The sequence below is a fragment of the Felis catus genome, chromosome A3, assembly GCF_018350175.1.
Source record: "Felis catus isolate Fca126 chromosome A3, F.catus_Fca126_mat1.0, whole genome shotgun sequence".
In the NCBI taxonomy this organism is placed as follows: Eukaryota; Metazoa; Chordata; class Mammalia; order Carnivora; family Felidae; genus Felis; species Felis catus.
Genome location: NC_058370.1, coordinates 25845020 through 25865971, shown reverse-complemented (window position 1 = coordinate 25865971; position 20952 = coordinate 25845020). Strand labels below are relative to the sequence as shown.

The 20952-nt window shown below is 49.6% G+C and overlaps 1 protein-coding gene and 1 long non-coding RNA gene across 2 annotated transcripts in view; both read left to right on the top strand.

Moving 5' to 3' along the window:
• The window catches only part of BPIFB4 (BPI fold containing family B member 4), a 30501-nt gene extending 25986 nt beyond the window's left edge, over positions 1 to 4515 (top strand). The window contains exon 17 of the mRNA XM_023250913.2: positions 4163 to 4515. Within this exon, the coding sequence (XP_023106681.2) occupies positions 4163 to 4186 (24 nt within the window). The 3' untranslated portion in view covers positions 4187 to 4515. The remainder of the gene's footprint in view (positions 1 to 4162) is intronic.
• Positions 4516 to 17114: 12599 nt separating this feature from the next.
• Positions 17115 to 19230, top strand: LOC111559700. The gene is made up of 3 exons (XR_002740815.2): positions 17115 to 17360; positions 17579 to 17775; positions 18422 to 19230. It is a non-coding gene; the product is annotated as an uncharacterized LOC111559700 (long non-coding RNA).
• The last annotated feature ends 1722 nt before the right edge of the window (positions 19231 to 20952 follow it).

Below are 20952 nucleotides of genomic sequence, written 5' to 3'. Positions count from 1 at the left end.
CCAAAGTGGAAGTGTGATGTAGTTCATTGGAAAAACTTTTACTGAGCACCTTCTGAGTGCCAAACAATGTGCAAGGGGCTGGGAATACAGCAGTGAGCAAAATGTACAACGCTGACCCTTGCAAAGCTCCCCCAGCCAGTGGGAAGATGGGCCTTTGGATAAATATTCCTGAAGTAATTTCTAATTATAATCATGGCAGTTGCCTTGAAATTCAAATGCAGGGGGTCTTTTTCCACTATCAAAACTGCATATGCTCATTATCTGCAATTTGGAAAATACAGAAAAGATTAAACAAACACCTGTTTATCCTCTTAGACATATTTGCAACCTAGAAATGAACATTTAGAGCATTTCGCTGTTTTCATCCCAGTCTTTCTGGAGTTTTATTTTTAAACACAATTTTGATCAGTAGGGCGCTGGCATTAAAGAATGAGGATGCTAGAACCCAACAGCTTGGGTTCAAATCCTGCCTCTGCCAGTATCCTGCTGGGAGACCCCAGATAAGTTACTTAACTTCTCTGAGCCTGTTTTCTCCTCTGTAAAAAGGGGCTAACCATAGTACCTAACTATAGGGCTACTTTTAGAATAAAGTGAGATTCTACGTGCAAAGTGCCTTAAACAGCCCCTGGCACACAGAGAAGAATCTAGAAGGGTCCATCATCCTCAGTGTCCTCATTGTAATAAAGATCCTGGTGCACAAAGGTGTTTCTGGGTCTGGGATTCAGTATGCTCCTCAGAACACACTCCCAGAAATGGAAAGAATGGATTTTCCCCCAGAACAACCATTTCTTTTTCAAAAGATGGCCCCGTCCACACCGCCTCCAGCAGCGTGCAGAGAGCCCAGCTCCTCACACACCTGTCGGGCTTGGGTCTCAGCCCAGGCAGGGATGGCCCCCACCACCACCTCAGGGGAGCAGTCAAAGGAGGCGGGCAGTGACCTTGAAGGGGCAGTGTGGACAGAGGTCAGATGTAGGTGCTGGGATGGTCCTCAGTGGTGCGTGTCCTGGTCCCATCTCTTGAGCTCCTGGAGGGCCTCGGTGCTGCCCTGAGCCTCAGTTTCCTCATCTGAAAATGGGAACGGTAATGCCCCTCTCATAGGGTTTGTGATGAGAAATTAAATGAGATACAGCATTTTATTTATTTATTTATTTATTTAGAGCACCCGCATGTGAGCAGGGGTGAGGGGCAGAAGGAGAGGGAGAGAGAATCTTGAGCAGGCTCTCACGACCATGAGATCCTGACCTGAGCTGAAATCTACAGTCAGACGCTTAACAGACTAAGCCACCCAGGCGCCCCAAGATACAGCATCTTAGTGTTAACTACTCTTCACTTTTAAAGGGGGGGTTAGGAAATACGGATGGGATTGGCACAAATTTATCATCACCGTCACCATCATCATCATATGCCATTTCCCAGGCACATCCTGTGTCCCATGCACTAGCTCGTATGCATTTGGGCCCTAGCACGACCCTGGCTGCTGTTTGCCCTCATGTCATAGATGTAGGACCTGAGGGTCAGAAAGGGTAGGCCACCTGCCCGAGGTCAGCCAGCTCCTGAGAAGTAGGTTTTGCACTGAAATAACGGAGGTGGCGCCAACCAGTGATTCTCGACGGGGACTGTATTGCAAGCCCCCTCCCCAACCTGAGAGCCCTTTTTAAATTACTGGGGATGATTTTTTCTTTCTTGGATAATCATGCTTGAGTATTTCACATCAAAATACATATTATTTTATTATAAACTACTTACCTTTTATTTCTTCTTTATATTCTAGTAAGGGATGTAAGTAGATTATATAGGTTATGAATTTTATTGCAGAATAATAAAAGAGAAAAAAAAGAATAATAAGAGAGACAACACAAATACCTGTAATAAAATGTAAAATGGAGTGTTGGTTCTGAAAGGTATAGAGCCACTGAGTTATTTATTTTTTGTGCATAAACATTTTATTTTTTATTTTTTTAATATAATTTATTGTCAAATTGGCTAACATACTCTGTGTAAAGAATGCTCTTGGCTTTGGGGGTAGATTCCTGTGATTCATCGCTTACATACAACACCCAGTGCTCATCCAACAAGTGCCTTCGTCAATGCCCATCACCCACTTTCCCTTCTCCCCCACCCCCCATCCACCCTCAGTTTGTTCTCTGTATTTAAGAGTCTCTCATGGTTTGCCTCCTTCCCTCTCTGTCTGTAACTATTTTTTCCCCTTCCCTTCCCCCATGGTCTTCTGTTAAGTTTCTCAAGATCCACATATGAGTGAAAACATATGATATCTATCTTTCTCTGACTGACTTATTTCACTTAGCATAATACCTTCCAGTTGCATCCATGTTGCTGCAAATGGCAGGATTTCATTCTTTCTCATTGCCCAGTAGTATTCCATTGTATATATAAACCACATCTTCTTTATCCATTCGTCAGTTGATGGACATTTAGGCTCTTTCCATAATTTGGCCATTGTTGAAAGTGCTGTTGTAAACATTGGGGTGCATGTGCCCCTAAGAATAAGCACTCCTGTATCCCTTGGATAAATTCCTAGTAGCAGAACCACTGATTTAAAGACCCAGTCCAGTCTTGGTCTCATACAACCTCTGTAAATAGTAGCTAATTCTTCTCCTTCTCTTCTCCTCCTTCTTCCTCTTCTTCCTCTTCTTCCTCTTCCTCTTTCTTCTTGTTATTATTATATGGGTCTAGCCAAGTATTTTAATTTTTCATTTTCTTTTTTTGTTGTTGAGAGAGAGAGAGAGAGGGCGCAAGTGAGCAAGGGGCAGAGAGAGGAAGAATCCCAGAAGGGGAGAGAGAGAGAGAGAGAGAGAGAAGCAGGGATCACCTGAAGCAGGATTCATCTTTTACCTGAAGTGGGCTCGTGTTCACCCAAAGCAGGGCTTGAGCTCACCCGATGTGGGACTTGAACTCACCAACTGTGAGATCATGACCTGAGCCAAAGTCAGATGCTTAACAACTGAGCCACCAAGGCGCCCATAATTTTTCATTTTCAAACAATTTTAGACTTACAGAAGAGTTGAAAAAATAGTACACAGAGCACTAGAACACTCTTCACTCAGTTTCCCCTAATGTTGCCATCTTATATACCCAGAGTATAATGATCAAAACCAGGAAGTTCACACTGATACAAAACTATTAACTGATCTACAGGCCTTCCTTGACAGTTTTCCCACTGATGTCCTTTGTCTGGTTTAGGATCCAGGATCCCACTTTGCATTTGGTCATCAGTCCAAATCTGCGACCGTGTCCTCCAATGTGTGACAGTTGCTAAATTTTCCCTTGTGTTTTATGACCTTGACATTTCTGATGAGTCTGGCCCATTGTGTGGGGTGCCCTACAATTTGGATTTGACAGATGTTTTCTCATGATTAGATTGAGGTTATGTATTTTTGGCAAGAACACCACTGAAGCGATGCTGTGTGCCTTTTCAGTGCACCGTATCGGGGGCACACAATGTCAACGCCTTCTTCCCAGGGATATTGACTTTGATCATGTGGTTAAGGTGGTTCCTGCCAGTTTCCCCACTGCTAAGTTACGATTTTTCCCATTGTAACTAATAAATATCTCACAAGGAGATACTTGGAGATGACCCAAATATCCTACTTCTCATCATGCTTTCTGCCACTCATTTTAGCATTCTTTAATGGTTCTTGTCTGCAACAGTTATTAGTGCGGTGTTTGCCCAATGGAGACTCTATAACTCCTTTCACATTTATTAGGTAGAAATCTCCTACGAGGAAGAACCATCCCTGCTCACCATTTATTTATTGATCCAATAATTTATATCAGTACAGACTCATGGGTATTTATTTTGTTCTGTGGGTTAAACCTATTATTTACTTTGTTGTAGATATTTTTAGTTGTGGAAATTGGATTTGGGGAGAGTGTGGACAGAGGCCCAGGCCTGCTTCTCTTATTTGGGAGAAGAAAGAGATGAGGGGTGGGGAGGGAAGTGTCTTGCCCAAGGTCCCCTGTACAGGGCAAGCCAATGACATGGCCAGGGTGATCTGCAGGCCCCTTGCCCCCAATTGTCTCCTCTCTTCAGAACTGCTCCTTCCCAGAAATGTGACTTGCCCAATCCAAAGGCAGGTGACTACTAGGCTGCAGGCAGAAGTCATCTCATCCATTAACTGGATTCTCTCTTCTGTTCTCCAAGGACCTTCTGGTGCTGAGTGCCTGAACAACAGAGGCAGAGATGCTGCCGAAGCCCTGGAAGAAGCCAGAACCAGCCCTGAAAAGGCTCTGCCTAACACAGCCCCTGGCCCCGAGTCCCTTCAGCCCCCTATGACAGTCCTTCCCTAGCCCTGCAACCCTCTTCCCACATGCCCCCACCCAAAAAAGGAACCAGCCATTGGCCCTGTGGGCAAACAGTCCCATCCACGGTTAGCCCTACAGTCAGCACCCACAGAGGGAAGGAGGTCACCTGGAGGACTGAGGCCTTTTGGACTCCATGCCAGACTCCACACTGCATACTTTACACTTTCAATAAAAGATTCCAATTTCCCTGCAGTTGGGGCAAGTCTCCACAAATACCTTCCCTCAGGGTCTGGGTGTTTCTTCCCTCGATGGCTGGCCAGGGGCACCTGGCAGCTGTAGCTATGACCTGATGGAGGATGGTTCAGGTCATGAGTGAAAAAAATATCAGATACCTATGAGGACCCTACAGGTGGACAGGAGGGGATTTAAGTCAGTTCTCACTGCCTTGGTTCAGGGCTCAATTTGGCTGATTCCTCTTGCCTCGGTTTCCCCCACCACTCCTCAGCACACAGGGAGGGCCCAGACTCAGAAGCAACAAGTTCAGAATCATCAGGCTCCACACTGCCAGAGGAACTGCCATCTAGCCTACCTCCCATGTGCCATGATGACGAGGGTGTCCTCTCCTTCCTCAGCTCTCAGCTGCTTTCTCCCTTCCTTTCCTCTTCTGTGTCCCCAGCAAGACTTTCCCAGGTCCTAAAGGGTGGATGGCTGTATCCCAGGTCCCAGGGGACAAAAAAAGATACCCTTCTGCCCCATCTTTCTGAGAGCTCATGTCCGTCAAGGGCTTAACTACCTGCTGAGCCCTGCACTCAGGCTTTGTGTCTTGATCTCATTTAACCTCATGAGAGCACCATGAGGTAGGTACCAGGTGGGTCCCTATTTTGCAGATGGGGAAACTGAGGAACCAAGAAATGCAGGGACTTGCCCAAGGTCACACAGCTGCAAAGTCGCAGAGCTGGGGTTGGAACCTGACGAGTGAGCTCCAGAGCCCATGTCTTAACCACCCACCACACTGATTCTGTTCATAAGCTGCAGGGAGAAGCCCCACTGAGTTTGGCCCCAAAACTGTGTAGTCCTGAGCAGAAAGAAAGCACAGAGAGTCGCACACCTGTACTGCTCCCATGCATCTGCTAGGAAGAGAGGCATATCACTTCTTCTCATATTTCATTGGCCAAAGCAGGTCGCATGACCCTGCCTGACCTCAAGGGGTAGGGAAGTGTGATCCTTTCTTATGGCGAGGAAGGGAGGAAAACCAGACATATTGCTGAGCACAGGCACTGTGTTCCACGCTCTCCCATGTCCTCCTGGGGAGATGAGGCTAGGACAGGGGGATAGCGAGACTCCTGTTGCACAGAGATTCTACAGAAACCCAAGGCACCTCATGCCTTCAGGTCCAAACTGGGGAGGCCCAGATGCAGCAGCAGCCCAGAAAATGAGGTTCACAAGCTGGTCCTTCTCATGCATGCCCTTGGTTTCTAGAAATAAAGCCCAATGACTCCAGGTTCGCTGAAACCCAGACCCTGCCAATGTATTGTCAGTTCAGAGTACCTGTTTGGCTAACCCACACCCAAAGCCTCCTGGAAACCCTGTCTGCCAGACAGCGAGGGGAACAGCCAGCGTCTTCATGTTCAAAACAATCACACGGCATTCTACAGAGAGGTTCCCCTGTCAACAAGACAGCTTTGTGCGTCACTAAACTCAATTCTGGTGTCAGGAGGTCACTAGAGAATAAGCATCTTGGCGTCAGAAGGATGGGGCTCTTCCCTCTCTGCCAGTTGGTTGACTTGGTGAGACCCTTAGCCTTCTGAACTTCGGTTTTCCCATCTGTAAAATGGATAATAATAATTGTTATTACACTCTAAGTGTGAAGCTATTTAAATGAGTTTTTTTTTTCTGAAGTGTTTGGCACTAAGGCTGGCACACAGTTAAGCACTCAATCTGGGCTTGCTGTGGTTAGTGCTAGTGTCGCAAGTGTGAGCCCTCGGGGCCCCTTGCCTCTGATCAGAGCTAAACTGAGAACAAGGAAGGGCATTTGACATGCTGGCAAGAGAGTGCCCAAGGAACCCCTCCCAGAGCAAGGCAGAGGCTGCTCTCCCAAACGGCTCCGTGGCTATGTTTAGAGCCACAGGGCACATTCAGAGCGGTTTCAGCAGAGCTATTTGATCCCAGCTTCCAGCCTTAAAAAGGCACAGAAACACTGAAGTCCCTTTTACATAATTAAGATAGCTTTTCCTCCCAGGGATTTTTTTTAAAGACTTTTTTTGTTGTTGTTTTTGTTTGTTTGGTTTGGTTTTTCCCAATAGTTTATGTAACTCAATAGTGTATTGGGTGTATTCCTGGCTGCATCCTTCCTTCCTTCCTTCCTTCCTTCCTTCCTTCCTTCTCTGAGTGCCCATTCTGCCCTCACGAAGTTTAGAAGCTTAGATTCTAGTCCACAAGACACACCTTAAATAATAAGGCTGAAGAAAACAATAAGCAAATGACCAAAAAGGCTATTTTGAGATTGTCTTGAGGGTCATAAAGGGAGGGAATAAACAGGGACACGTATCAGAGAGGGAAAGGAGAGGGGGAGGCACCATTGGGTTGTCAAGGAAGGTCAACCTCTCCAAAGAGGAAACACACCATCATCAGACAGACCTCTCTGGGGCAGAAGTTTAATTTCTTCTGCCATTTAATTTTCTACGGGATTTTTAAAACTTTTTTTTTTTTTGAAACTTTTGTATTATCACTCTTCTTCCTAGTGGAAGGATCTAGGGTCTCTTTCTCCCCTGGTCTCCTTGGTAATGCCCAAATCCTAGCCCCAGAGATGGGGGGGAGGGGCAGCTCAGAGAGAAGTGGGGCAGGACTTCCTGTCCAGTCTGTTCTGGGAAAGGCTAGAGGAGAGGAAGTCCCGCCTTAGAGGGCGGTGTCTGTAAAGAGAATCCGGAACTTGGTTCCCAGGCAGATGGGTCATGCATGGCTTTACTGTTCTTACTGCCTTTGTGTTAGAACCAACTCCTGTAATTCCCATGAATTCGTCCATTTGTTTCTATTTCTACCTCCACCTTGGTTCCTCCCATCATCTCTCTTCTGAACCACTCCCAACTTTGTCATTGGTCTCCGCTCTTCCAGGCTGGCACATACTATCCATTTTCCACTCAGTGGCCAGAAGGTTTTTGTAATTGCAGACATCCAATCACCTCCTTTCCCTGCTTCAAGCCCTTCTATGGGCTTTTCATGGCATCCAGAGCAAAATCCAAATCCCAAATCACTGTCCACAAGGACCCCTGTAGGGTCTGCCCCCAGCCATGTGTCCCCTGGTCCTCCCTGGAGGAGGGGCAGTGAAGCTCTCCATAGGCCCCTTACAACCCTTCCTCAGACATTAAAACACACCCGTACACTCCAACAAGTTTAATTTCTTCTGCTATTTAATTTTCTAGGGGATTTCTAAAACTTGGCAGGGGGAGGTGTAGAACTTTTGGATTATAAATAACTCGTTTCATTTTCCATCGACTGTGGTTTCTCAACATTCAAAGGACACGTTCAGTCATTCTTTAAAGTAAGAAGACGGAAAGATTTGGAAGAATAGGGAAGGAGGAAGGGACGAGGTTGGATCATATTAGAATTTAGGCAGAGTAGCACGGGGTTGAGGGTCCAAATGATGATACATGGTCCAGAATGCTTGGACTTCTGGGGCACTGGCGGGTGCTAGTGGAGGAGTGAGGCATGATGGGATTAGATTAGTGCAGCTGATACAACAGGAGAGGATCATCAACACCTGGCCGGATTGTTCAGGCCTCGGACTACGCTGCCCCCTCCTCCTTCAGCTCACAATGATGTTGACCGAACCACCAAGTGAACAGTTGTTTCATTTTACTTTTTAAGATTTTATTTTTCAGTAATGTCTGCACCCAACGTGGGGCTCGAACTTACAACCCTGAGATCAAGAGTTGCACGCTCCACCGACTGAGCCAGCCGGGCTCCCCTAAACTGCTGTTTTAAGTTTAAAAGCGAGAAGAGCCTCTATTAAGCAGTTCCACAAGCTTTGAGGCAAGTGGGGCTGCTTGAGCAGGTTCCTGGCAGGACATGGCCATGAGACTTGCCATGTAACTTCACTGGTCTTCTTCTTGAGTCATAGCTGACGAATAGCAAACTCTGGAAGCCCCCGCCAGGAGCTCATTTATAAGTTTCTGCTGCTAAGCCTGAGTAACAAGCCATCTCAAAACTTGGTGACATAAAACACAGTCTCAGTTTCCTCACAGATTCTGTGAGTCATGACAGCTTCTCTCTGCTCCAAGATATCCGGCCTCAGCTGGGAAGAATGGCCGAGAGTGACTTGAGGGCTGCAGCTGGAATCATTTGGAAGCTTCTTCACTCACCCGTCTGGGGGCTGATGTTGGCTGCTAGCCAGAACACCTCCACGCGGCCTGTCCATGTGCTTGCTGGGTTCAAAATGTGAGCCTCCCAAGGGCACAAAACACGCGGCCTGTCCATGTGCTTGCTGGGTTCAAAATGTGAGCCTCCCAAGGGCACAAAATGGAACCTGCGTGCCACTTTATGATCTAGTTTTGGAGGTCATGTAGTGTCACTCCTGTTGTACTCATTTATTTTTTTTTATTAAAAATTCCTTAAGCTTTATTTATTTTTGAGAGAGAGAGAGAGAGAGAGTGAGCAGGGAAGTGGCAGAGAGGGAGGGAGACACAGAATCCGAAGCAGGCTCCAGGCTCCGAGCTGTCAGCACAGAGCCCGACGCGGGGCTCCAACACACGAACCATGAGATCACGACCTGAGCCGAAGTCGGCCGCTTAACCGACTGAGCCACCCAGGCTCCCCCCTGTTGTACTCAGTCAAAGCAGTCACAAAGGCCCTTCCAGGTTCATCAAAACGGCTACTTTGTCACAATGTCATGGAAACCTGTGAGCGTCCCTGCTGCCTGTGAAGTTCACTTCGTTGCCTCTTACCTTCACCACCCTCACCTTCAGCCCCACACCTAAAATCCCACTTGTAGGCCCTCCACTAGAACCAGTACTATTCTAGTCCAGTGCTCCCACTTTTCAGATGAGTACGGGGAGGTGCAGAAAGGGGAAGGGTGTCCCCAGGTCGAAGTAGCAGGCACAATACAGGATGCTGGTGTGTTCAGTAACATTGCTTTTGAGGCTGGTGATTCCTAGGTGTAGCCATTTAATCCGTCATCCAACCTGGGACAGCTCTGTGAGTGAAAGGGGCGCTATTAACACGTACATAGGACGACAGGCACAGCCGGAACCGTTCTTTGCAGAAGGGACGTAAGATCAGCCTAGTAAACACGCACCAAGTGGGTACCCAGTCTCGAGCCAGGCACAGAGAGGACATTCATTCAGCCTGTAGCTTGTCACTCCCAAACATGGCCAGAACCCCACATCAGCCAGCCACCTCCCGCCACCGCATCACGAGTCTTTACTTGGGGAGAGACCAGTATCATCACTGGTTCTGTCATCAAGCATCTGTACACTGGGAGGGATCATTCTGAGGAGCAGTTATAAGGACCTTTGGGTAATCAAACATAATTGTTTTGGAATCTGCCCAAACCAGAGATGTCGTATATCCCTAGGCAAGATGGTGCTTGGATTCCTTTTTTATCACAATCAGGCGAGCTCTCGGGACCCTAGAAGACAGAAGCCAGCCAGGGAGACTTACGGGTTTTTATTCCCCATTAAGTAGAGTGCCGGGAAAACCCAGGTGTTATTTACAAGACGCCTCACTTTGGCCTCAAGCCGGCATCCTCAAATTTTGAGATGTCCAAGCCCCAAAACCGACTCGGTTCACTTAGATTTGGGGGAAGACGAGAGCTGGTATCGGCCGTCACACTTGGCTTCGGCCAGCTGGACTGGGGGAGGAGGTGCTCTGATCCCGTGAGTGGGTTTCCCCAGAGCAGACCCTGCGGCCCGCGGTGACAGCCCATCCCACCTCTCTTAACTCACGCAGGACATTAAGAGACTCAGTGGGGTTCCTGGTCTTCCTTAGAAACATTACAATCTGACATGCACAACTCCCCGCAGGTAAAGATGTTCTGTGGAGGACATGTGCGTGCGTGTCCCACATTCTCCTTTGTCTCTGACACAGAAAGGGATCCGACACAGGGTGGAGCATGGCCTTGAGTAAGGCTACCTGGTCTAATCCTGCCATCCCTGCTGTGTGACCACAGGCAGGCTCCTTAACCTCTCCAGGGCAGTGTAAGGGTTAAATGCATGAATGTGGAGAAAGTGCTCAGAACAGTGCTATGTGCCACACACAAGTTTTGCTGATTTAATATCTGGGCAAGGGGCGCCTGGACAATTACTGGAGTGGTGTAAGGACAGTAGACAATTGACCGGCCCCACGGCTTCCCGGAGCTTCTAGCTGGTGCCGTGTGGTCATGGGGGGGGGGGTGGTGACAGCTGGGGAGACGGTGGTGGTGGTCTTACGAGGAGTAACAAGCAGTTGGCACAGCAAGAAAAAGGTTGAAAGGAAAGAGAGAGAGAGAGACCCCACGCATGCTTTTCAGTGTATTGGTTTTTTTCTGGAGGTGGTGGTCATCTCTGTTGTCCAGTGGTCCATTTGGTGGAGCACCCACGTTGGGTCCCCTGGAAGGGTTGCTCAAAGATGGTGATGTCATCTGAAAAATAAGAAAATGCACAATGAGCCACACACGGCTGACCTGTGGCCCGTGGCTCCCACACTCCCCACGGCTGGAGCTTTTCGGCTCTGAGCGTGGCCCTCCCCTGTGCCAGCACCAACCCCGCTGAGAGAGCCTCTTCTTTGAATACAAACTTCCCAAGGCCCCTTCTGCCTGTCCATCCCCACACCTCTGGTCACGTTCTTCTCAAAGCCATTTGGGACTCTTTGAGAAGGCAGCACCCAGGGCCCCACCCTGGGGCTCCTCAGGTAAAAGGAACCTTGATCCTTCTGGTGTTATTGGGTTGGTCTTTGGGTCGGGCAAAGCACGGGAGGGAGACACGACATTCTGAGTTTATACCCACTAAGGCAGGTTGGGTTAACAAAGGGAGAAGGATGGAAGGGGAAGTTCTAGCAAGTTCCAGGAGCAGTGACAGGCACTTCCTACCCATTATCGCACAAAATCCTTGAAACCATTCTGGGGGACAAAGGGGATGATCCTCACTTCATAGATGAGGATGTGATGCTCAGAGGGCTCAAGGGACTTGGCCAAGTTAGCACAGCAAGTAAGTAGAGGGACAGGAGCGTGGCCCAGGTCTGACTTCAGAACCTGCTCCTTTTCACTTCACCACAGAGAGCAAAGGCCAGAAGGAGGAAAGCCCGGAGACTCTGGGGAGTAGAAAAAAGACTACTCTGACCAGAGCAAGTGAGCAGTGGAAGGTGGAACTTACTAGCAGGAAGCTCACAGCAGATTTTGGAGGCCTGCAGGTTTGGCTGAAGAGTTTGGATTTCCTCCCGTCGGCAGTGGGGAGCTATGGAAGGTTCTTGAGGAGGAGAGGAACCTGATGTTGGTGTTGGCTATGCTAGCGTGGACAAGGTAGACCACAGTGGGAAAGGCTGGAGCCTCGGTCAGGGCCTTGGAGGAAGAGAGGAGACCACTGGTATAGGCCTGGTTAACCAGACATTGACAGTTCATTTTCCCAGGACCTCCCTGTGTGAAAAGGACGCCCACCCAGTCTGAGGCCTACACCCCTGCGATGTCCCTACCCCCGAGCCCTGAGGTCTGAGCTTAGGCAAGAGGGCCGTCCTATGCCCCCAACTGCCCGCTGCCACACTGAGGCTCTCTGACTGGACACAGGACTTCACCAACGTCACCAAAGCTTGCCCTCAAATGATTCAACTTTCCATTTTTCACACAATTCTGGGGAAAGAGTCAATGTCTGTGATTCAATGATCCATCAGCCTAAAAGCCCCAAAGGTGGGGTTCTGGACACCTGGCGGGTGCTCGAGAAATGCAAACCCCACCCCCACCCCTTGTGGATCATTAAGTATAGCCTTTCCCATTTTGGAGATGGGGAAACTGAGGCCCAGAGAGGCAAAGGGGCTAGCCCAGGGCTACGTGCCAGTAGTGTGGCAGGGTCAGGACCAAGTCTCTTGAGTTCACATCAAAGCCCCTTCCACTTCATCACTGTGACCATCTGTGTCACACCCTGGTGAACATAGAATCCCCAGGGCAGCATGTAAAAATGCAGGCCACCAGGCCCCCTCTCAGTGCTTCTGACTCAGTAACTTCAAGATGGGGAACTGGAATCTGAGTTTAATAAGCTTCACGGGCTGATTGGGGGAAAGACCTGGAGAAACACTGTTTTAGTCGACACTCTTAATTGTGCAATCAGTGAAACTGAGTCTGGAGAAAGCAAGGGGCACATAGCAAGCTGGTGACAGAGTTGGTTTTGGGACCCAGGTATTTGATGCTGAACCCAGCTGGGCCTGACTGACTTGAGGGCGTTTCAAACGATTCCCCAAATCCCATGAGTCTGCTCCTGTCCCCTGCACGGAGGTGACTATGACAGAGAGCCAGCCCAGCTGTCAGCTCCTGGCCCCCCTGCACTTTCCCCACAAGAGGTGACTTGGAAAAGGGCAAATGCAGAAACTGGCCTGGCCTGGGCCTGATAAAAACAAGCTGGGCTGTTGCCCTAGGGGAGCCACAGGGCTCAGCTTTCAGGAGCCCTTGTTGTCAGCCCTGAGCCCCCTGCCTGGCCCGGCCCCCACCTCCGCCCCATCTGAACACTAACATCTCACTTCAAGCACCCCCCCTGCCCCGATTCACCTGCCCCCTGGGGAATTCTGCACCGCCCTTCACCCCCAGTCTCTCTGGCTGCACCCTCACAGCTCTCTCTGTCCTCCCTCTACCTGCCCTCATCCCTCATCCCGGATGTGCAACTGTTACCCTCTCTCCAAGTTGCCCAGATCGCTCAAACTGTTTATTGGCATTGTCCTGCTTCAGGGCCTTGTTCCCTGGTTTCTGCACCAGAAGAGTCTCCTGGCTCCTGTCCTTGCCCAGATCTACCCTTTCATGGGCCACGCATCTGATTCTTCATCTACCGATCGTTCGTTGAGCAACTACTATGTTCCGGGGCACAGGATGAGTAAGACAGCCTCCCCTGCCTCCTGTCCTTTGAGCTTAGGCGGCTCTACTGTTTGAGAGGCCATGCTGGATCTTGGGAATCTTTGCCAAGGCCGCCAGTCTTGGGATCTTGGCCGCTACGCAGCCTCTAAATGCCAGGGTCCTCTCCTCTCTCTATGGCACTGGCAGAGAGCAGGGTGCAGGCCCCAGCTCCTCTTCCCAGACTTGGGCAGACCCTCCCCGACTGGAGGGTTACAGAATGTGCTGTAGCTGTGATTCATTTGACCCTCACGTGGGAGCTGTGAGGCAGAGCAAGGGTTGGGATTCCCATTTCACAGATGGGAGACTGAGGCATGGGGCATGGGAAGGTGTGACTTCCCAAGGCCACCTGGTGAGGAAAGGACAGGGCTCGGTGACAAGCCAGGCCTCCTGCTCACGCCCAAAAGACTCCTCGCCCTCATCCTAAGAGCAGCCGTGGTTCGGGCTTACTTGGTGCCTGACACGTGATGTGCCCTTGGCAGGCGACTCAGCCGGCCGTCGCAATAGCCCTTTACTTCACGAACAAGCGCCAACTGCATCTGACAGGCAAGGACACGGAGGCTCAGAAAGGTAGCTTGGGGCCACCTCAAGCGTGAAGAGCAAAGCTGAGATTCAAATGCAGGTAGTCCTGACTTCAGAGCACGTGTTTCTAACCTAAGCCACAGAGACAATGGGGTGACATTTAAACTCAGCCAAACACGGGGTCATGCAAAATGACCAGAGGAGTGGGGTGTGAGGCTGGGAATCAGCAGTCCACATCTTACCAGAGTGTTCAAACTGAGCTCTTTGACCAAATGAGAGTTTCCGGGCAGCCTGATAGAAAAACAGCTTTGGGGGTTGGGCCGCTTGGGTTGCAGGACAGTGGGCTTCAGAAGCCCTGCCCCTCCAGGCCCTCTCACTCCCAAGACAGCTTCTGGTCAATGAGGATAATAGTGGTGACGGTGGAGATAAAGTCCTATTAAAATCTTTTCACAGAAGCAGCCAAGATTCTCTGAGCACTTGCCATGTGCTGGCCAGACCATTTGTTACTGCCTTATTCTTGTCCCCGTTTACAGATGAGGAAATTGAGGCGTAGGCGAGTTGGTCAATCAGTATGAGAACACACTGATAACGAAGGGCAGACTCAGGATTTGAACCCAGAGCCCGCAATGCGCTTCCTCACTGAGTCCCCGGGGGATGGAGCAGGGATACAAGAGAACTTTCTATGGCTTCATCTGCAGGACTGTGTTCTTTTTCCCAAGAACCTTCCTCTCAAAAGTGGCTTCTCCCACAAAGCTCCCCACCTTCCCTTCTACAGACATTCCTTCTCCCCCTTTCTGAAAGATAGTTCCCTTTCCGTCCCTAATCCCTGTTCAAGGCCATCGGCTGGGAGCCTGGCCGCCAGGGCTCTGAACAAAAGGGGTGTGATGGCCCCACCAATGCCCGGGAAGCGAGCCAGGTGGTTTTCAATTTGCTTTCAGCAGAAGAGGAGTGTTATTGCTGCTACCAATCTACTTAGAGTTATTGGGAAACAATCTTTGATCACAATCTCGTGATTTTTGGCATAAATGTTGGAAGCAGTTCCGAGAATTGAGCAACACCGTCTTAATGAAACTCCCCCATGTCCACCCATTTGCCAAACAAATAAACAGCAATTTTTTATAGCACTTAGTTCTCCGAAGTTGAAAATTAGGTCTCTGCTGCTTTGCTGAATCCTGTCCCTTCCAGCAGTGACTAAATTCATGTGCAGATAAAAGAACAAATTGAGAAAAAGCTCTGTTCATTTCCTTAAAACATCCACTTCCAAATCAATATTACTTTGTGTTTAATCATTATTAAATTGTTAACAGACTATCCATGAATGTTAATTGTAATAACAATGTAAAAGGTTATTTTAAACAGTGCCTTATGGTAAAAAACAAAATTGAAGAACTTTTAATCAAGATACATATTTTTGATTCAGAGGAGTGCACTTCCCTCTCTGCCTGCCACCCCCCTCCCCTGTTCTTTTCCCATTTGTTAGCTTTGCAACAGCCCTGCTAACCTCTTAACGACTCCTCTAACACACCGGCACCTTTTCCACCCCAGGGCCTTTGCACATGCTGCCCCCTCTGCCCAGACAGCTCATCCCTGAGATATAATTATGGCCTCCTTTCTCACCTCCTGCAGTCTTTGCTCTAAGTCACCTTCTCAGTGAGGACTTCTCCGACCTCTGTATCAAAAATTTTTCCCCCTTTCTCTCAACCCTTCATACTCTCTGCCTTGCCTTTTTCCCTCTTAGCACCAATCCCCTCTTTGTATAAAGACATCATTCAGATTGAATTAGGGTTGACCCTCCTGACCTCATTTTAACTTAATGACCTGTTTAAAGGCTCTCTCTCTCTCCAAGTACGGGCACAGTCTGAGGTGCTGGGAGTTGGGATTTCAGCATATCGATTTGGGAGGTGGACACAAGCCAGCCCTTAGCACACGAGAAGCTTCACTTCATGCTAATGCTGCCAGCTCTATGCTTATGATTTGTGCACTTTGTGTTTGCATGTTCTGCTTCAGTAAAGATGTGAGAGGCACATGGTTTAAACCAAATTGTATTAGTACAAACAAAATGATTTGGAGTCTGCTCAGGTGGAGGTTTCTTTGACTAAAAATTAGTGTGTCTTCCGAGGCTCTGGGGTAATGCTGCACGTAAATCCCCAGGGCTGTGAACAGATGGAGAAAGGGACAGCCCACAAGGTTCTGCATCTGGACCCCGAGATGAGAGGGAGAGTTGGCCCGGCTGATTTTCCCCATCCCCCCATCTCAGCAGATAAACCTCCTGCCAACCCTCCCTGATGGAGGTCTCCAGACCCGTATATGCCCATTTTACAGATGGTACAAACTGAGGCTTCAAGAGAAGGGACTTACCCAAAAGCCACCCTGGCTGTTTGGTTGTGAGCATCCTCAGCCCTGACTGAGCCTGGTCACACCGTCCTATCCCTCAGGCCTGGCACTGTCCCACCATTTCCCATGAGCGAGGTGCAAAATGGGCAAAGAGCCTGCAGGCAGAGAGGGAGGCCAGCCAGCCCTTGCCAGGCAGCCTGCCCAATCCAGGCATCCTTTGGCCTGGTCACCTTGTGCCCAGCTCCGGATTCCCACACCAGTGGCATCCTAAGGACACAGGGCACAGCCTGCATGCCTGGGAGGGATGAGAAAGTGGGGTTAAGATGAAGTGAGACCTCCTCCCCTGTGGAGGTCAGGGGACCTGGGTCCCTCCTCGTGCAGCACTCATTTGCTGTGTGATCTCGCTGAGCCCCTTTGCCTCTCTGGGCCACAGCCTCCTCTCCCAGGAGAAACACACTGAGGATGAGTGAATGGCGACAGAAAGACCCATCCTCATGGCCACAACAGCCCTCCAATGGCACCACCCTTTAGAGTTTGCCGGTCAGCCTTCCCGACCACCAGGGAAGCACTGCTGGGGCCGGTGCCTGGAGGGCATCTGAGACCCTGTGATAGGACGTGACACATTCAAGATTCCCCAGCTGGCCAATGACAGAGCCCCTAAAGCCACTATGGGCACTCTGAGCCCAGCCTGGGGGCTCTGCCGCTCCTTTGGTGACCCCTGGGAGGAGAGAGAAGTCCCACAGGAGTACTGGCATTTCCAGAGAAATTGTGGCCCTTCTCTCAACCAGAACCGGAATTCTCCCAACACCACTGAGACTCCTTAGGGATGTTGACAATGCCTTGGAATTCCCTCAGGATTAGTGCACCGCCCCACCCCTCACCCCCAGACACTATATTCTTACAGAACACTGGTCTTTCTGAGCTGTCATTAGAATTCTTAGAAACAAAGGCTCTTCAACATAGAAAGATTTCACAAGGAAAGGTTAGCATTTTTCAAGAATTCGAGTGTCCTCTCAGAAATGTGAGTTTCCTTACGAATTTTGAGATTTCTGACACCTACAGAAAGGCTGACAGTCTCCCCCAAGTCAGTGATTCTCCCCCAAGAAAACTAAGAGACTCCACAGGAAGTTGCCTAAAAATGGAAGCTAACTTCCGGGGCACTTAAGATGCCTCAGGGAATCAGGTAAAAGCCGTGTTCTATTCCCAGAACTTTGCAAGATGCACACCAAGAGACGTGGGTGCCTGCAGAGAACCCCTCCACACACACACCCACACACACAATTGCGTACATGATGCAACACACACACAGACACACACGCACACACACACGCAGGGATTCATGGTGGTCTCAGGAAGTGACAAGTTCCCACCCAGCTGACCTCATGGCCTCATCCTCCTCAGGCCTCCTGTTCTCCACCCCACCTCCTTGCTGGTATCAGCCACAAGTGGCCAGTCTTCCAGAAGCTCTGCTCAGGGCCCCCAGGGCACCTGCCTGCCCCCTCCTGCCTGCTACTTAAGCTCTTCTCCACCGCTGGAACTCACTCCAGGGGCAGGTGGAGGAGACCCAAAGGTCCCAGGTGACGGGAGCCATAACCCAGGTAAGGGCCCCACATTCCCTGCTCTCAGAGGCCTGGAGAGCAGCCGGGTGGTGCTGGATAAGGAGCTGGAGCCCTGGGTTCTGGTCCTAGCCGTGACGCTGTCCTGCCAGATGACCCTGGGGCCTCAGTTTCCAGATCTGCAGAATGGAGACCCTCAACCTTTGGTATATTATGTCTGTCAAATAACCAACACCACACCTATGGGAAATCCAAAGCCCACTTGTCCAAAGACCAGAAATGTGTCGGCTTATGAACACACTGTGTTGATTTCGCTCATTTGTGGCAAATATCAAGGATTCAGAGCACTCCCTGCCTGGGAGGAAGGGACACAGAGATGAGAGATGAGTGCTAAGCGCAGGGCCCAGAATCTGCTGGCGCAATTGTCATTGTCATTGTTTTGGAGGCTGTTAGCCCAGAGAGAACAGGTGCTCTGCTCGTGTGTGAGACCGCTTCGGCCACCTCCCCGCAGGTCCCAGGCCAGAAGGGGGCATGAGCTCCCTTCACATGACCGGGGTCCTGTGGGGGATCCAAGGGGGTGGCAGGGTGGGGATTGCAATTGGGCGTCTGCAAACAACAATCATAACTGTAGTTGTTCATTTCTCGGTCCAGTTTATGAGGACGCAATCCCCCCCTCCTTCATCTGCAGGGTGCTCGAGAGGGGACCCCGCGGGCACCACATGACACCAGTCCTTTGTACGTACTACCAAGAAAGCCAACGCGCTGCGAATTAAACACATGAATTGTAAGATGCCTCCTGATTTCAGAGACAGTCCTGTGAGAGAAAAATCTGGGTCGAAGCCACTTAAACGTGGTAGTAAAAACCAGATGGTGTAATAGATATGATGAGCTTCTGAGTCCTCCAGCAAAGGAGTGCCCTCCTGCCTGCCCACTGTCTGCCTGTTTTCCTTCCTTAATTCCTCCTTCCCTTCCTTCCCCACTGCTTGCTTTCTTTCTTTCTTTCTTTCTTTCTTTCTTTCCTTCTTTCTTCCTTCTTTCCTTCCCTCCTTTGTCTTTCTTCTTTCTTCCTTTCTTCCACATTTCTTAAAATTTCTTTAAATTTTAAAATTTCTTTTTAAATTGAGTTGCATACATAAAATGTACATCTCGATGACTCTTTCCTTATGTGTACACCCATGTAATCACTGCCCAAATCTCAAGACAGAACACTTCCATCACCCAAGAGTCTCCCCTATGCCCCATCCTGGTCATACCTGCCCCCAGAGGGGACTACTCTTCTGACCTCTATCCCCATGGGTGAGTCTTGTCTCATCTGCTTTTGATCTCCATGGAAGCAGAATCGTACTGACTTCTTTTGTTCAACATAATGCTTGTGAGATCCACTCGTGTCACTGCGTCTGTCAGCTCTCTCTCATATTTCTTTCTTCTAACTCAAATGAAATCCTGGGGCTCCTGGGTGGCGCAGTCGGTTAAGCATCCGACTTCAGCCAGGTCATGATCTCGCGGTCCGTGAGTTCGAGCCCCGCGTCGGGCTCTGGGCTGACGGCTCAGAGCCTGGAGCCTGTTTCCGATTCTGTGTCTCCGTCTCTCTGTGCCCCTCCCCCGTTCATGCTCTGTCTCTCTCCCAAAAATAAATAAACGTTGAAAAAAAAATTAAAAAAAAAAATGAAATCCAGTCCAGGAACCCTGGCTCCTCCCTTCTTCTGCCCTCCCCTCCCTGGGATGCACTTGGACCCCAAACAAGTCCCCCCTGTGTGTGTTGGCTGTGCCCACTGCCCCTCACCCAGGCTACAGAGTGGCCCCGGGAGGTCCTGCTGCCTCCTCCCTCAGCCTTCTGGTCAACCTGAGGCCTGGAGGCACTCTACAGGCCATTCTTTCCAGCATTTCTCACATTCAAGCCTTCGTGAGCATCCATCAGGTGAGAGCGCAGACCCAACATTCCATATCTGCCTCCTCACGCCCAGGGAGGGTGAGGTCTGCCCTACTCTGGTGACCTCCAATCCCAAGCTCCTTGTGTCTGTTTTCCCTCCATCCAGCTCGCTCAGCTATAGTTCGGGGCTTGAGTTCTTAAACTGGCAGTCCCAGGGATGGAGCCCAGCAGTGTGAGTGCACAAGTGTGTGCACATGTGTGCGTGTGTCCCACAACATATATTTGAATCACTTTTTTTTTTATTAAGTTTACTTATTTATTTTGAGAGAGAGAGCATGAAGAGGAGAGGGGCAGAAAGAGAGGGAAAGAGAATCCTAAGCAGGCTCCACACTGTCAGCACAGAGCCCAACTCAGGCGTCGAACCCATGAACCGTGAGATCATGACCTAAGCTGAAACTGAAAGTTGGATGCTTAACCGACTGAGCCACCCAGACGTCCCTATTTGAATAACTTTTGAAATCTGACGTAGTTGCCAGTATCTTAAAATCAAAAGTTTCAATTCACGCTCTTGACAAGTTGTGTGTGTGTGTGTCCATGATAAGCCAGGCCCTACTGTGGAGGCTGGGAATACACAGTGAACAAAACAAAGACCTTGCCAAAAAAGGACCTTACATTTACAGGCACTTCATCAGAATTAAAAAAAAAAAAAAATCCCTGCTTTTCTGGAAAGTTCTAAGTTCTAGCCAGAAGGGGTCCACGTCTCCCATATGGTACAGTTGGCTAGTGTCTTGTAAAAATCACACATTTTGAAAGGCACTTGCCCTCCAGTGCATGGCAGCCCCTTCCCTCATTTGAGCTGCTTGCCTGGCTCCTGAAGGCATTTGAATCCTTTACGCCCTGGTCTAGACTTCTGGAAAGCGACTACTGTCAGTCCTGATCTACAAGGAAGGCTGATGAGGACCTTTCTCAGCCTTCTCCCTTCCCCACTGGGCTCATACCGTCTCCTCCCCACCCCCAACACACACAGAAAAATCCCAGGCCTAGGACTGGAGATGGTGGGGGGTAGGGAGTGGGGGGTGGGGAGGGGACATTCCCTCCCAATTTCTATAGTATTAAAAACAAATTCCAGGTGATTCTCAAGAAGCTACCATCTCTGTTAGATTATTAAGAAATTACCTTTCCAGGGAGCGCCTGGGTGGCTCAGTTGGTTAAGTGTCCCTCTTCAGCTCACGTCATGATCTCCCAGTTTGCGACTTTGAACCCACAGCAGGATCTGTGCTGACACCTCAGAGCCTGGAGCCTACTTTGGATTCTGTGTCTCCCTCTCACTCTGCCCCTCCCCTACTCAT